The 12737-nt window shown below is 42.0% G+C and overlaps 2 protein-coding genes across 2 annotated transcripts; both read right to left on the bottom strand.

The window, feature by feature from the left end:
* Nucleotides 1-277: 277 nt before the first annotated feature.
* jpt1a (Jupiter microtubule associated homolog 1a) lies at nucleotides 278-7435 on the bottom strand. The gene is made up of 5 exons (XM_061679956.1): nucleotides 7032-7435; nucleotides 4572-4714; nucleotides 3047-3141; nucleotides 2422-2449; nucleotides 278-1469 (listed from the first exon to the last, which is right to left on the bottom strand). Exons 1-5 carry the CDS (start codon nucleotides 7085-7087, stop codon nucleotides 1336-1338), a joined length of 456 nt encoding a protein of 151 aa, XP_061535940.1. The 5' UTR covers nucleotides 7088-7435; the 3' UTR covers nucleotides 278-1335.
* Nucleotides 7436-7864: 429 nt separating this feature from the next.
* On the bottom strand, nucleotides 7865-12535 carry sumo2a (small ubiquitin like modifier 2a). Its single transcript, XM_061679957.1, has 4 exons — nucleotides 12394-12535; nucleotides 10993-11124; nucleotides 10177-10248; nucleotides 7865-8284 (listed from the first exon to the last, which is right to left on the bottom strand). The coding sequence occupies exons 1-4, from the start codon at nucleotides 12412-12414 to the stop codon at nucleotides 8219-8221; spliced, it is 291 nt and encodes a 96-aa protein (XP_061535941.1). The 5' UTR covers nucleotides 12415-12535; the 3' UTR covers nucleotides 7865-8218.
* Nucleotides 12536-12737: the final 202 nt, after the last annotated feature.

Genomic DNA, 12737 nt, shown 5'->3' with positions numbered 1-12737 from the left:
ACGTTACATTTTTTCTTAATCGGACAGATTTTCCTCATAACATTAGGATCATATGTAAACTTACAACTTTTTTGTTTTTTTTTTGTCTTTTAGGGGTGGCTGTAATACTCCTTTTGTGTAATCATCAGAGGTTTGTAGCAGACTGGAGAAAATATCATGTATTTTTCTTAAGCATTTTGTCTCAAATTCCCTGCATTCTTCGTGTGTTTTTTATTTTATTTTATTTTTTTAAAGCAAATTCACGTGCTGTTCCTGCAAGTAAATGAAGACAAGCAGCCATGGTCTAAATTGATTTTTAATGTTGATTTTCCACTTGTGCCATTTCTTCAATTCATACGTCTGCAAGCGACTTAACATCCAGCATGAGGACGAAAAAAACAAAAAAACAAACAAACAAAAAAAAACAGTACACGATGCCACAGGTAGGAGTTGTAATGACAGTTGGATGTCTATTTTGCCCACAGAAGCAGTGACACAATGAACATAAACATCTAGAGAAGAAACAAAGGCTGAGCTGTGGCATAAGGTCACTTGTCAAATGCAGGACAGGTTGTTTAACATCAGGCCCAACCACATTCTGCTGGCTTGCAATGTGAAGGACAGCGTGTCGCTGCTTTACACGTGTCCAGACAATCCAGCCTTGACAGAGTTTGAAACGCAAAAAGGAGGCACACTTAGCTTCAGAGTGAACATGAGCGGTAAAACATCAAATGGTTAGCCACTACAATTCAAAAAGGCAGGATTCGGAATACCGGCGATCATTGATGTTCTTCCTGTGTGGATTATTATTATTATTTTTAAATACCATAACCAGTAGAAAGGTTCAAATGTCCATGCAGTCACAATAACAAACAACATGTTTCCACCACAGAAAAAGGTAAAAATAAAACAAATTAAAAAAGTTTTCACAGTAAGTTTCTCATCACTTGTGATTCAGGACCAAAAGGTGCATGCAAGGTGGTTGAAATCAAAATTCAAAAGTGACAGCTTTCTGGTGATGTTCGCCTCGTCGCCTGCAGTTTGTGCCGTGACATTGGAAAGAAATGAGGGGTGAATTACCGTACGTTGATGGCGGGGACGGGGATCCTTGCGGGCTTCTCTGCGGGTGAAGATAAGGACCAAACGGCTGACTTGCAAAGACATAAAGTGCTTCTGTCAAAAAATAAATAACAACAGTACAAAAATGGTTCCGACAAGGAGGTATCAAAACAATGCACTTGAGATGTGGAGGAGGACCGGCACTAGGGAGACATCAGAGGGGACGTTCAAGGTACCATCCCAGTTTGAGATGCGTGGGGGAAAGGAGGAGGGCGGTGGGGTTAGCTTGGCCGCGATTCAACCCAGAATGAGGCTGGACTTTCCTCCTGGGGGATTCCTGCGTCCGGAGGGTGGTCCCGCTGCCGGGTCTTCAGCTGGAGGGGCGACATCCTGACGCTCGGGAGCTGCTGCCGCCTCAGCGGCGTCACTGCCTGAATACACACATAATTATTACGAGATGAACGAATGAAAACACCTCGAATCTGTTCCAGCCCCCCCCCCCCCCAAAAAAAACCACTTTTCTGGGTAATGTTTTGGCACTCTATAATATACTTTATAAAAACATAGTAATGACATAATTACAAAGAATTAAACAGTTTTTGTCACACTTTCTTCTACAATGCCGTTCATTCCGATGTATGTGCCTTGGCCACCTGAGGGCAGTATGAGACATACGGATATGCTATTTTTTGAAATGCCTGAACTCCTCACAGCTCATTAGTACGGCACTAATATTAGCTGTTCTTCGCAGACAAAGAATATATGCCTGTCAGTATAGTTATATTGTCTGCATGTGTTGCTGGACCATTTGTGTTGCGATATCTGTTGCTTAAAGGGTAACAACACAGCGACATGGATGCTGACGGTTATTGTTTTATTGTATTGTTAAAATATATTTGATTAATTTTGTTGCATTTTCTATTTGAAATATGTTTCATTAAAAAAATGGAGAAAGTACAAGGGGGGTGGAAATGCTCTTAATTTCAAGTAATTTTAAGGCAAAATACTCATCAGGGACCATTTTTCTTATCGTGATATGGGATAGTGTCAGTATCACACAGTACGACACTGTTTTAAATTGTGAAAAAAATGCATCATGTCACCTTTAACATGAGTTATAATCTACAGCTTGGGACCCCATCTGTTAAGATCTTGTGGTTGGCCGTTTGACCCTGGAATTTTTACAGTATTTATTTTCAATAGAAAAATGTGAAAAATGTATATTTGACAACCTCCAGATGTTCCACTGTACAGCAGATAAACGCTCAAAATAGTCTCAACTAACTCTTAGTAGCTTTTATCATGACTAGGCAGAACGATACAATCTGTATGCAACAAGCAAAGTCAGTTTGTTAACATGATGAAGAAAATAGATTTACTGACCATTGTCACATACGGGCGTGTCTCCATCCTAAAAAAAAGAAGGAAGTTCTGTCATCATAGACGCATGGAAATTCTTACCGTATTCAAATGATATATAGTAAGGGTGCAAATATTATCATCTGTCTCATCAATTACTGCTCCATTTGGTAATGGCTGCTTCTTTTGGCATAAATGGGAGATCACACTTAAATGTTAATCAATTGTAATTGAATTACTCTGCTTATTTAAACATTTAATAATTTGCACTTAATGTCACATGTATGACCTGAATCAATCGCTAACTTTCACACCGTTGTTTTGCTTCCGTTCTTGGCAAAAGGAGAAGATGAAAACAAATGAAAGTTTAGCAGAGCTGAAGCTTGTGGATTTCACTTCTGTTTTTAGTTCTCCTTCCTTATATTTACTGCAGCGACTTGTATTCTAAAGTAAACAATATAAAAATGTGTACGACTGTAGAGCTGTATTTGCATCCATGTAAATCCTTGCAGTATTTCTTAAGTGTGTGTATTCGCGATAAAATGGAGAGGGAAGTACTTGTGTACTTCTGCGTTTTCGCCGGCTCGGTCTGCATGTTGCACTTCCCTGTTGCACCTCATGATCTTGCACCCCATGATGTGACCTTTACCATTGAGGGGGCGTCTGCCGAGTTTGCGGCGTTGGTGGCTCCTCTCCTAAGGGGGGCTGACGACTCACCGCACAGGACCCCCGTCGGCTTTCCGCCTGGAAAAAGAGGACATGACGCACACTGTGACAGACCGTCAAGCAAGCGACTAGCGTCGTATGCAATGTCTCTGTTGCGATCTTTATGCAATCATTTACAAGGAAACCCGGGAGCAGGGCCTGTCGGGCAGTAACACAAAAATAGACGCACTGCCGGCTGGGTCTCGCAAGTTAAAACTCGGAAATTTATTTTCGGAGTGTGTGAAAGTGCATGCGTAACTTGATTGGCTATATGTTGCGACACAGTGCAACGGCGCGAAGCCAGTGGCCGACCGTCAGCCACTCATGAAAACTGGTTGCCGAACACCGCACACTGCGCCAGAGTTCAGTCGGGTTTGGCCCCATCTCTCGTTGTGCCGCGGGCTTTATTTGGAGAGCCACAGCTGTGGGAATGCCAGAGCTGCGCCCGCGACCTAGTCTCAAAACACAATACAGTTCTAAAACAAAATAAACTAACTTTTGGATTCAAACATACACGACGGCAGCACGGAATGTCCCCGGAGTAAACGAGATTGTGTCAGCAATCTCTTCATTCTCAGATCCAATCAATGACGTCATTGATCGCTCAGTGAATTTAGACATTACAGCCGATCACAAAATGTGTATAAAATGCAAATTATTGGCCAATCTGATCAAGCCGATCAGATCGATGTAAAGTCTGGTTGTTAATGTCGTGCTGCCTTACTTGGACGAAGGAACCAGGACCAACAGTGAGCTTATTAACAAAGTTTTTATTTAAACAAAAAAAAAAAAGATTAGTGTCGACTGTACTCACGTCAAAGGAACATTCAACTACTGTTATTGTATTTCTCGCAACCGTCCGCCTTCGTGAATCTGACTCATTGTACACACACACTCTCTCTGCTTCATCTCCCCAACCAGTCACAAATCATACTCGGTTAGCTTCATGGCCTCCCAGACAATCGGAAATTACATCACTCATGAACGGCTCGCGGCAGGGTTGCGAGTGCGACAATATTCAATGATTATTTCGTGTGCCACCAGAGGGAGCCCCGCATACCGCCAGTGGTAGGTAGCACACTTTGAGAATCACTGAGCTACAGTATATGTGCCCTGCGATTGGCTGGGGACCAGGGTGTACCCCGCCTCTCGCCCAAAGTCAGCTGCGATAGGGTCCCGCTCACCTGCGACCCTAATAACTACAAGAGCCATAAAAAAAAATGGATGAATAAAAATAAATACTGAAAAATTTAAATATTGGGGCTGATTCTCTACTCAACAGCCTGCGCTCTGACGAGATGTGTCACGCATGCGCTTTTCACATAAGCGATAAGCATCATTTGATCATATTTATCTGATGTAAAATTGCTGAGAAAATATTGTTTGCCTTGATCTTAAGAGGCAATTATGTACTTCTACATTGATGACCATACTCCTGGTTACAAGCGGGATGAAGAGGAGTTCAGTACCTGGCGGGTTGTTCCTTCTGTTGGCGTAGGGGTCTTCCGGCTCAGCGAAAACGCTGGAGGCCATCTTGTCTTTGCGGACGGGTGGTTTGTCCTCGTCGGCGCCGAATGAGATGTTGGAGGCACCGCCGGGAGGACGCAGAACCCTGTAAGAAAGATGTACAGACATACAATCGGGTCAGTTGAACGACGATGAATGTTTAGCTGATAGCTACAGGTTACACAATTATGATATTGTACTATATGTACGTTGTAATGACATTATTGATTATCAGGAACTATGGACAATAACGTGGACCATACTTCTGAGAGCTGCAGCTGCACTATTATACTGTATTGTACAATACTACGACTGCAAAAAGCAAATTAGTAGGTAAATTCATAAGTGTCTGCATAAAAAACAATAACGCAATAGCTACACAGCAAGGGCACAACACGTAAGTTTATATTGCGATATATACTGTTCCAGTGAAGGGATTCAATTATATCGTGATATAAATTTAAGACCTATATTGCCCATTCCGAGTGCAGACAAAATATCCATGTCAATTTGTCGTCTTTAATGATACTGTACCCGTACACCACCATCATATATTCATATTGCCGCTGCCCTATAGTACGCTTGATCAGCTTATGATGTGGATCTATAAATTATGAAAGAAAACATTTTGTACTCATTTATTCCCTTCATTTCTTCCTGTATGATTCACGCACACGAAGGCTAATTTTTCTTAATTGGTTTAACGTTGCCATGTATCGTTTATGTTATTGGTTCAATATATTAATTACGGCGTAATGGCTATATCGTGATGTTATTTGAATCTCTGGAAAAATATCTACATATTATATAGGGACTCTTTTTCTGGCCTGTTACACACTGTCCTGCTACTTTCATGTCACACTATTTATGGAATTCATGCAGGTACATAGTAATATGCCATCGGCTACACTTGACGCTAACCTGAGTGAGTGAAACAAACTAACCACGACCACCTTGTGGAAAAATACAGCAAACTAATGACAATATGACACATTTTGTTATTAGAAGGTGTCTATTTAGGAAGCAGTGTTTACCGTTTCCAAGTACAATGAACTTACATGTACCACCTTGTGCAAAGGAGGCTGTGCTATGGTTCAGTGTTTCCAAAAAATTTTTTCTTACACAAAGTACCACCTAAAGAAATACTTAGCTCTCCGACTGTCACCATCATGACCAACATTAAAATACAGCAGCACAAATAACACAAATAATTTCTGTGGTGTTTAGCAAGATTTACAATGATCGTAAGCTTTTGATAATAGGATAAATATTAAGTTATGAGAGCTTGAAACTCCATCCATCCATCCATCCATTTTCTGAGCCGCTTCTCCTCACTAGGGTCGCGGGCGTGCTGGAGCCTAGTCCAGCGGTCATCGGGCAGGAGGCGGGGTACACCCTGAACTGGTTGCCAGCCAATCGCAGGGCACACACAAACAGACAACCATTCGCACTCACAGTCACACCTACGGGCAATTTAGAGTCTCCAATTGATGCATGTTTTTGGGATGTGGGAGGAAACCGGAGTACCTGGAGAAAACCCACGCTGGCACAGGGAGAACATGCAAACTCCACACAGTCGGGGGCTGGGGATTGAACCGGGATCCTCAGAACTGTGAGGCTGACGCTCTAACCAGTCGGCCACCGTGCCGCCAGCTTGAAACTCGTATTTAACAAAAAGGTCACGCCTAGAATCTTGACCCCCATTGCAATTACTATTACAGAGAAATTGGTGCATTTTCACCGGGTCATAACTTTTAATATTTATCGTTCAGAAAATAACACACATCACAGGAATCGTGTTTAATCGGTATCTGATTATGTAACCTCTAGCCAGCCATGACAATTGTAGATAAATGAAGAAATTGCTTTTAAAAAATAAATCAATGTAATCAATGTACCGGTGGGTGATTTTGTCGTAATGTTCGTTTCAAAACTGGAAAGTTGACCTCTTTGTTGCACCTCGGGTGATGGGGAAGCCCGCACGGGTGGCCCCACCCTGCTAGAACGCATCCCACCCTCCGCAGCCAACACTGTCGCCTTTTTTTTTTTCCGTTTCGGTTTTCATGACACTGGATCCAAACATTAAAATGGGTCAGTCGGATGTGTGAATTAGCCAGTTGTACTCCAAACGAGCTGCTGCGTTTCATCAGTGGCTAGCTGACTGCAAGGTGTACAAAGGGCCATGTGCTACAAAGCTAGCTAGTTTCGTTGACGAACGGCTCGTTTGTGAGGCCTTCCATCTCGGCGGCACGCCTACGTTCCGAATTCCTATCATCGGATTCGGAACAAATACTGACCAAGATTTCACAACAAGAATGGGACGCTGAACATTTTGAAGATGCTAGTCTTGTTGGCTAATGACATCATGGTGGCTACCAGTGATGAAAAGCACGGAGACGTTTTTTTTTTTTTTTTTTTTTTACCTGGAGCTGTTCTTCGCACCGGGCTCCATCCCTTGATATGTCGTCGTGGTCGTCATTTTAACAGTTGTCGCGATTTAAAAAAAAAAAAAAAAAAAAACCTAGACGGCATAGACGTGAGGTGAATTTTGAAGTGTGTAAGTATTTCACCGCCTCATCTTTGTCCGTCCAAAGCGGTGCAACTTCGATCAACCTGTCTCCGAATCTACCCTGTGATGCGATAAGTTTGAGACTGGAAAAGCGGATGTCACTTCCGGTGCTACCTTGAAAATAAAAGTATCCTCTCCGATAATAAAAGTAACTACATCCGGTTATTACGGGTCCGTGCTCGTGCAGGATCTGATGAGAATTGTGGCATGTCACTTATCAAACAAAATTTGTTTTATGCCATCCATCATTATAAGTGGTATTGAAAGCATTTTGAAACAAAACGATGTACCTACGGACTTCTATTTTAGGGTGATTCGAAGGTGCACCGTATGTTGTCAAGTTTTTAACCCGGTTTTCCTTACTACACTCTGCTTTACCTCACTAGTAGTTAATGAAACTGTTGTTTAGAATGTTGACAATTTAAGAAGGAATCTATACTTTGGAGTCACCGATGGTGGAGCAGTTCCCGTGCCACTTAGTGATGGTGTGAAAGTGAGAGGGCATGGTTTTGCGCTACGATTGCCTGGCAACCAGTCCACAGAGTAGTCCGAAGTCAACTCCAGCTCACCTGCGAACCGGAACAGGATAAGACGCAATAGAAAACGGATGGATGTCTGCTTTGAATTTCAATTGTACCATCCTTTATTTAAGATCTGCTGTATTATCTCACTTAAAAACAGAGGCGGGCGTTTGAAGGAAAAAAAAAAAAAAAAAAGACTCCATTTATTCCAATTATACATTTTCCTAACGGAGAGGATTCAAATTGCAGAGTTGCTTGCTTTATGAATACCAAAAACTCCACCTGAAACCATCAATGATGGAAGTATAAAAACTAAGGACAGTACATTTTGCCCCCCACAACTGCTGAAAGAACAAGTTAACATTTGTGTAAGAAACTACAACAACTGCTGCTTGTTTGCTTGCTTGCTGCGTGACACGAGTTCCACTGGCTGGTAGCATATGCACGACGAAAACCGGGTCAGAATGAGGACGCTCAAGGACACGGAAAGGGAGGTAGAGATAGACACAGGAAACAGTCTTTAAGGAAAACATCCTCCGGTTTGCTGCTGGAACACGTCGATCGTGTCTTCGTCCTCCATTTCCAACTGAAAACAAAGTTTGGACGTAAGATGAGAAGTTCAAGACCCACAATCCAATCAGATTGAACGCCAAATGTCCACCCCGGCTGGTTTTGGCAGGAGGCAGGTTACATCGCAGGGCACATTACTCTGTTTAGTTCGTATTCCACGAACGCAGTATTAACCACAATACCTTGTTTTGATTAGCGGTGGCACATGCAATGTATTCTTGGAAAAAAAATACAAAAATGTGAGTGTCCTTCCCCTTTAAGTATCAGTGGCTGGTATCAGGAGACTTCACGAGTACCCAATAAGGCCGATATCGGTACTCGCCCGTCCATACTACACAGGAAGGCGTGAGGCGAGATCCAAAACCAGAACGTCTCTGTGAGTTCTTGTGCCAGCCACTCGTATACCGTGCTGCCCCAAAGGCTAATGTATGAATTGCAAACAATGCAGCACCACTACACCACTGAGAACTACATTCACGATAAACACACTGTTAAATGATCACCCAAAACTGAGCATTTGTTTTAATGCACTGCAAAGGCCTAAAATATGCCCCCCCCCCCAGCATCATAATTAGACTTTACACCGATTTCTATGGGCTGACTGGTATCGGCAGATATTTAGGATTTTATGCTGATCGGCTTTAATGTCAGAATTTGCAGATCCGATCAATGTCTGCAAAAGACATTAACTCCGCGTCGCCGCGTGCACAGTATATTTGAATACAAAGGCTAGTTTATTTTTAGCCTTGTCGCGTCTTTTGACGAAGTACTGTAAATATCTGACGGCCAATGAAGTTTAAAAAAAGAAAAAAAAACGGCGGTGTGGAACAGCAAACACCTCTGAGACAGGCAACACGTAATGCTCGGATCAGACTACAAGACAAATTTGCTCTTTCACGATTGCACTGTCAGAATACTGCAATAAAATCTTGTATTCCAATACCAGAGCATCCCGTTTTTTTATGATCGTGGGGCTTTATCTTGTCAACTCAAATGTGACCGGATACACTCGTTACCGTGGCGACGACAACAAGAGTGGAGCGCCCGACTTTGTATTATAAGGAAAAAATGGGGAAAAACGTGTGTTGGTGGTCACAGGTGCTCAGGACAGGAGAGGACGTTTGTTTAAGGCTTGCTTGAGGTATGTTCACGTACTTTGAATACGATACGCCTCGCAAGTAGGCAACAAAACGTTATGAAGCCTAGCGAACTAGCGGTACCACGAACGGTTGGACGTAAACATGCCGCCGTTCTGTCGAATCATGCTCTAAAGTTTTGGTGTGGGTGAAATAATTTAATTACAGTAATTAGCACCCATTATTTCTGTCATGTAATGTTGGTTTGACCTGACTGATTAGAATACACGATCTGAGTAGAGCAGTGATTTCCAACCTCAGGGAGGCAAGGAACATATTTTACAATTGAAAAATCTCACGGCACACCAACAAACAAAAATGCCACAAAAAGTGGATACATTAATTACTGTATTTACTTCCTGCCATCTAATAGAAGACCATTTATCATTTGTTCTGTCTGTCACTATGCCTCACTGGCATAGAGGAACAAATATAGATTATTGATTGAGCAATTAAGTACAGAAGTATATATAGTAAATGAGCAGGTCATTTAAATGATCGGATCGGTGATCGTTCCCAAAACTCCTGATCGTGTAAAGCCTAATCATAATTGCACAACATACTGTGGCTCGTTGTCCAAACAGGATCTCTAAATATTCCGGAACGGGAAGGTAGGAAGAGTACAAATAATATAATTTTTTGAATGGACTATGAATGAATAATAATTGACTTGTCTCGGCAAGTATCATTTCTCATTTGTCGCTTGAAAAGCTTCAAAGTTTTCTACTGTGAGGGATCAATATTACTCATAAATAAAAAAAGATTGCCATACCTTCAACGGAGTGTCCATTTCATTGATCGGCTGGCCGTCAAACCGAAATCGTATCTGCCTCATTGATAATCCCTGTGAAAAAGGAGACAGAAATTATGTTCCCAACTAACCCTTGATACAATATTGCGATTTAGACATTGATTCCAATAAAACATAACACAGCAATGGTACGATAATATGTACATAGCGGGAGAAAACCGTAAGGTTTTTAGCTCATCGATTTACTCCTAAGTAGTCCCTCTAGTGTTCACACCGAGACATCACAAATGAAATGCCTTGTTATAGGCCGCAAGTGAAATGTTCGGGAATTTTTTTTTACTCATGACAAGACGTTACTCTAAAAAGTGTTACATTTTAGTGAAACTTACACCGTGTTCAAGAAAATGTTTTGTTTTTTAACATTTAGTTAAAACATTTGCATCACAATTGCAAGATGTAATAGTATAATCAAGTATCAGTCCTCGGTATTCACGTGAACATTAAAAAAAAATAATAATAATTTTAGCGTTGTAATTGCAATACTGAGATACCATGAAGCCGCAATATTTTTGGTCACGGTTATCATACGGTCAGAATGTGATACCCACCCATGCAGAGTCCCATTACGACACTGTGTCGTAACACCTGTCGCAGTGCAGCACGCAGCTCTACTATGCTACAAGCGTGTGGAAATATTGTACCGAAAAGGAGACCCGGTAGCACTTGTAAAATATGCAAGACTACCCCCCTGAAAAACAATAAAAGCACATTTTGGAGGCTGGCTATGATGTCCCATTGCTGATATAGAGGGTTGGCATTACAGGCGCCGCGTCTCACCTGCCGTTCGCAATAAGCTTTCATCAGTTTGTTGAGTGGGGTGTGCCTCTTGATCTTGAACTGCACCACAGAGCCGTCCTGGCCCGCCACCTTCAGGTTGATGTGCTCGCTGTTCTCCGTCTTCACTCCCTCCTAGCAGACACAAACAACCGACTTGTCACCAATGTGTGGGTACGTATGGATCCGCCACTGACGGGCTTGTCGAAAGTGGTCGCGTAACAAGCCGCTGAAAGCACATTTTGTGGAACCAGTTTTACGTGTTTCACAGCGGCCGAAGACGTGTCCTAGTTTAAATCACAATTTAAAATTTCTCAAAAAAGACTCGGACAACATTTTCTGAATTTATAGTTGACAATCTCCCCCCCAAAAAAACCTCTCGGTGACTAAGGCCATAAGCGCATCTGTATTATGTATTTTTCTATGCTTCTGCCAAGGTTGACGTAAATTGATTGGTCCACAGACATTTTTTGGACGCACCACTGGGCACCCACCACGATGGCTCATATTTTCCATCGCTTCCAACCATAAATTCCTGAATGTTATGCTTCTTAACTCTGCTATATTTTTTCCTTCCTATGAACTTTTACGTCTGAAATGTTTGTTCATTCTCGGCTCTCAATTTGTGTTTTATGCATGTTTGAGTGCCAAATTAAACCACGCATCGCCTTACTGCGATCTCCAAACTCTGGATTTGACCATTATCTTGTATATTTTTTTGTAGAAATTGCCTTTCTACAATTACTTTAGGTTCATCATTATTATATATTGTTATTTTCTGTGTTTGGCAAGCTTTTCAATGATACCATGCGTGAAAAAATAGGATAGAGATTGAGATAGTTATGGAAGTCTGAAACTCAGATTTAACAACAACAACAAAAAAGGTAATAGCTACTTAAACTCTCGATCCCATCCGATTGACTTGGTTTTAAAGAGCCATATCTTCCTTAATATTTGTCAACGGAAAATGATATTTATATCACTGGAATGCTCTTTAACGCGGTTGTTGTTGTTTTTTCCACACATACTACAATGTCCACACACGTGGCCCGCGGGCCGTAGGTTGAGCACTCCGGCGTTGTAGTAGAATGGCAGTCAATGGGCCGGAATTGTTTTTGAACGCTTCAAACACTCCCGCCACTATATTAAAAACAAAAAAAAGAGATGCGATTGTAATGTATACGTGAGGGTTTCAACGCTGATAGTAATTATTACCGGATTCTCTTCTGTTCCGTTAGCCTGCCTTGCTAATTGATGCCGCTTGCGCGTTAGCGCCGGCTCCTGTGGTTTCCCGACTTATTTGGCTCGGCCCCGATACTATTGTTTCGTATTATCTGTCTGGTGGCTAATGAGCACACAGCGAGGGTACATTAGAGGCACAAAGGCGGAGATATAAGTCGTTACCGTGGGTTTCTCGTCTGCCATGGCTGCTGCGTTGTCTCTGCCGCTCTGTATCGTGTCTTGTTCGCTGAGTGCCGCCGCTTGTCCTCCCCCGCAAGTTACGCAGCGTTAGCGCCGCCTAGTGCACTGGAGAAGAACAATACAGCAACCGTTTTCCCTGAGGTGGGTAGTAAGTAACGAGCTATATTTACTCCGTTATATTTTTTTAAAAATAACCTTTGGGGAATTCTACGTGTACTCCGTTATATTGTATTGCTTGCTTGGAGTATATTTACTTGAGGGGAAAAACAACATTTCACTTGCATTATTAACCCCCTGCCTTCTTTTTTAAAAGACATTTATAAAAA

Source organism: Phycodurus eques, chromosome 6 (genome assembly GCF_024500275.1).
Source record: "Phycodurus eques isolate BA_2022a chromosome 6, UOR_Pequ_1.1, whole genome shotgun sequence".
NCBI classification, from domain to species: domain Eukaryota; kingdom Metazoa; phylum Chordata; class Actinopteri; order Syngnathiformes; family Syngnathidae; genus Phycodurus; species Phycodurus eques.
This window is presented reverse-complemented; position numbering and strand designations above follow the sequence as displayed.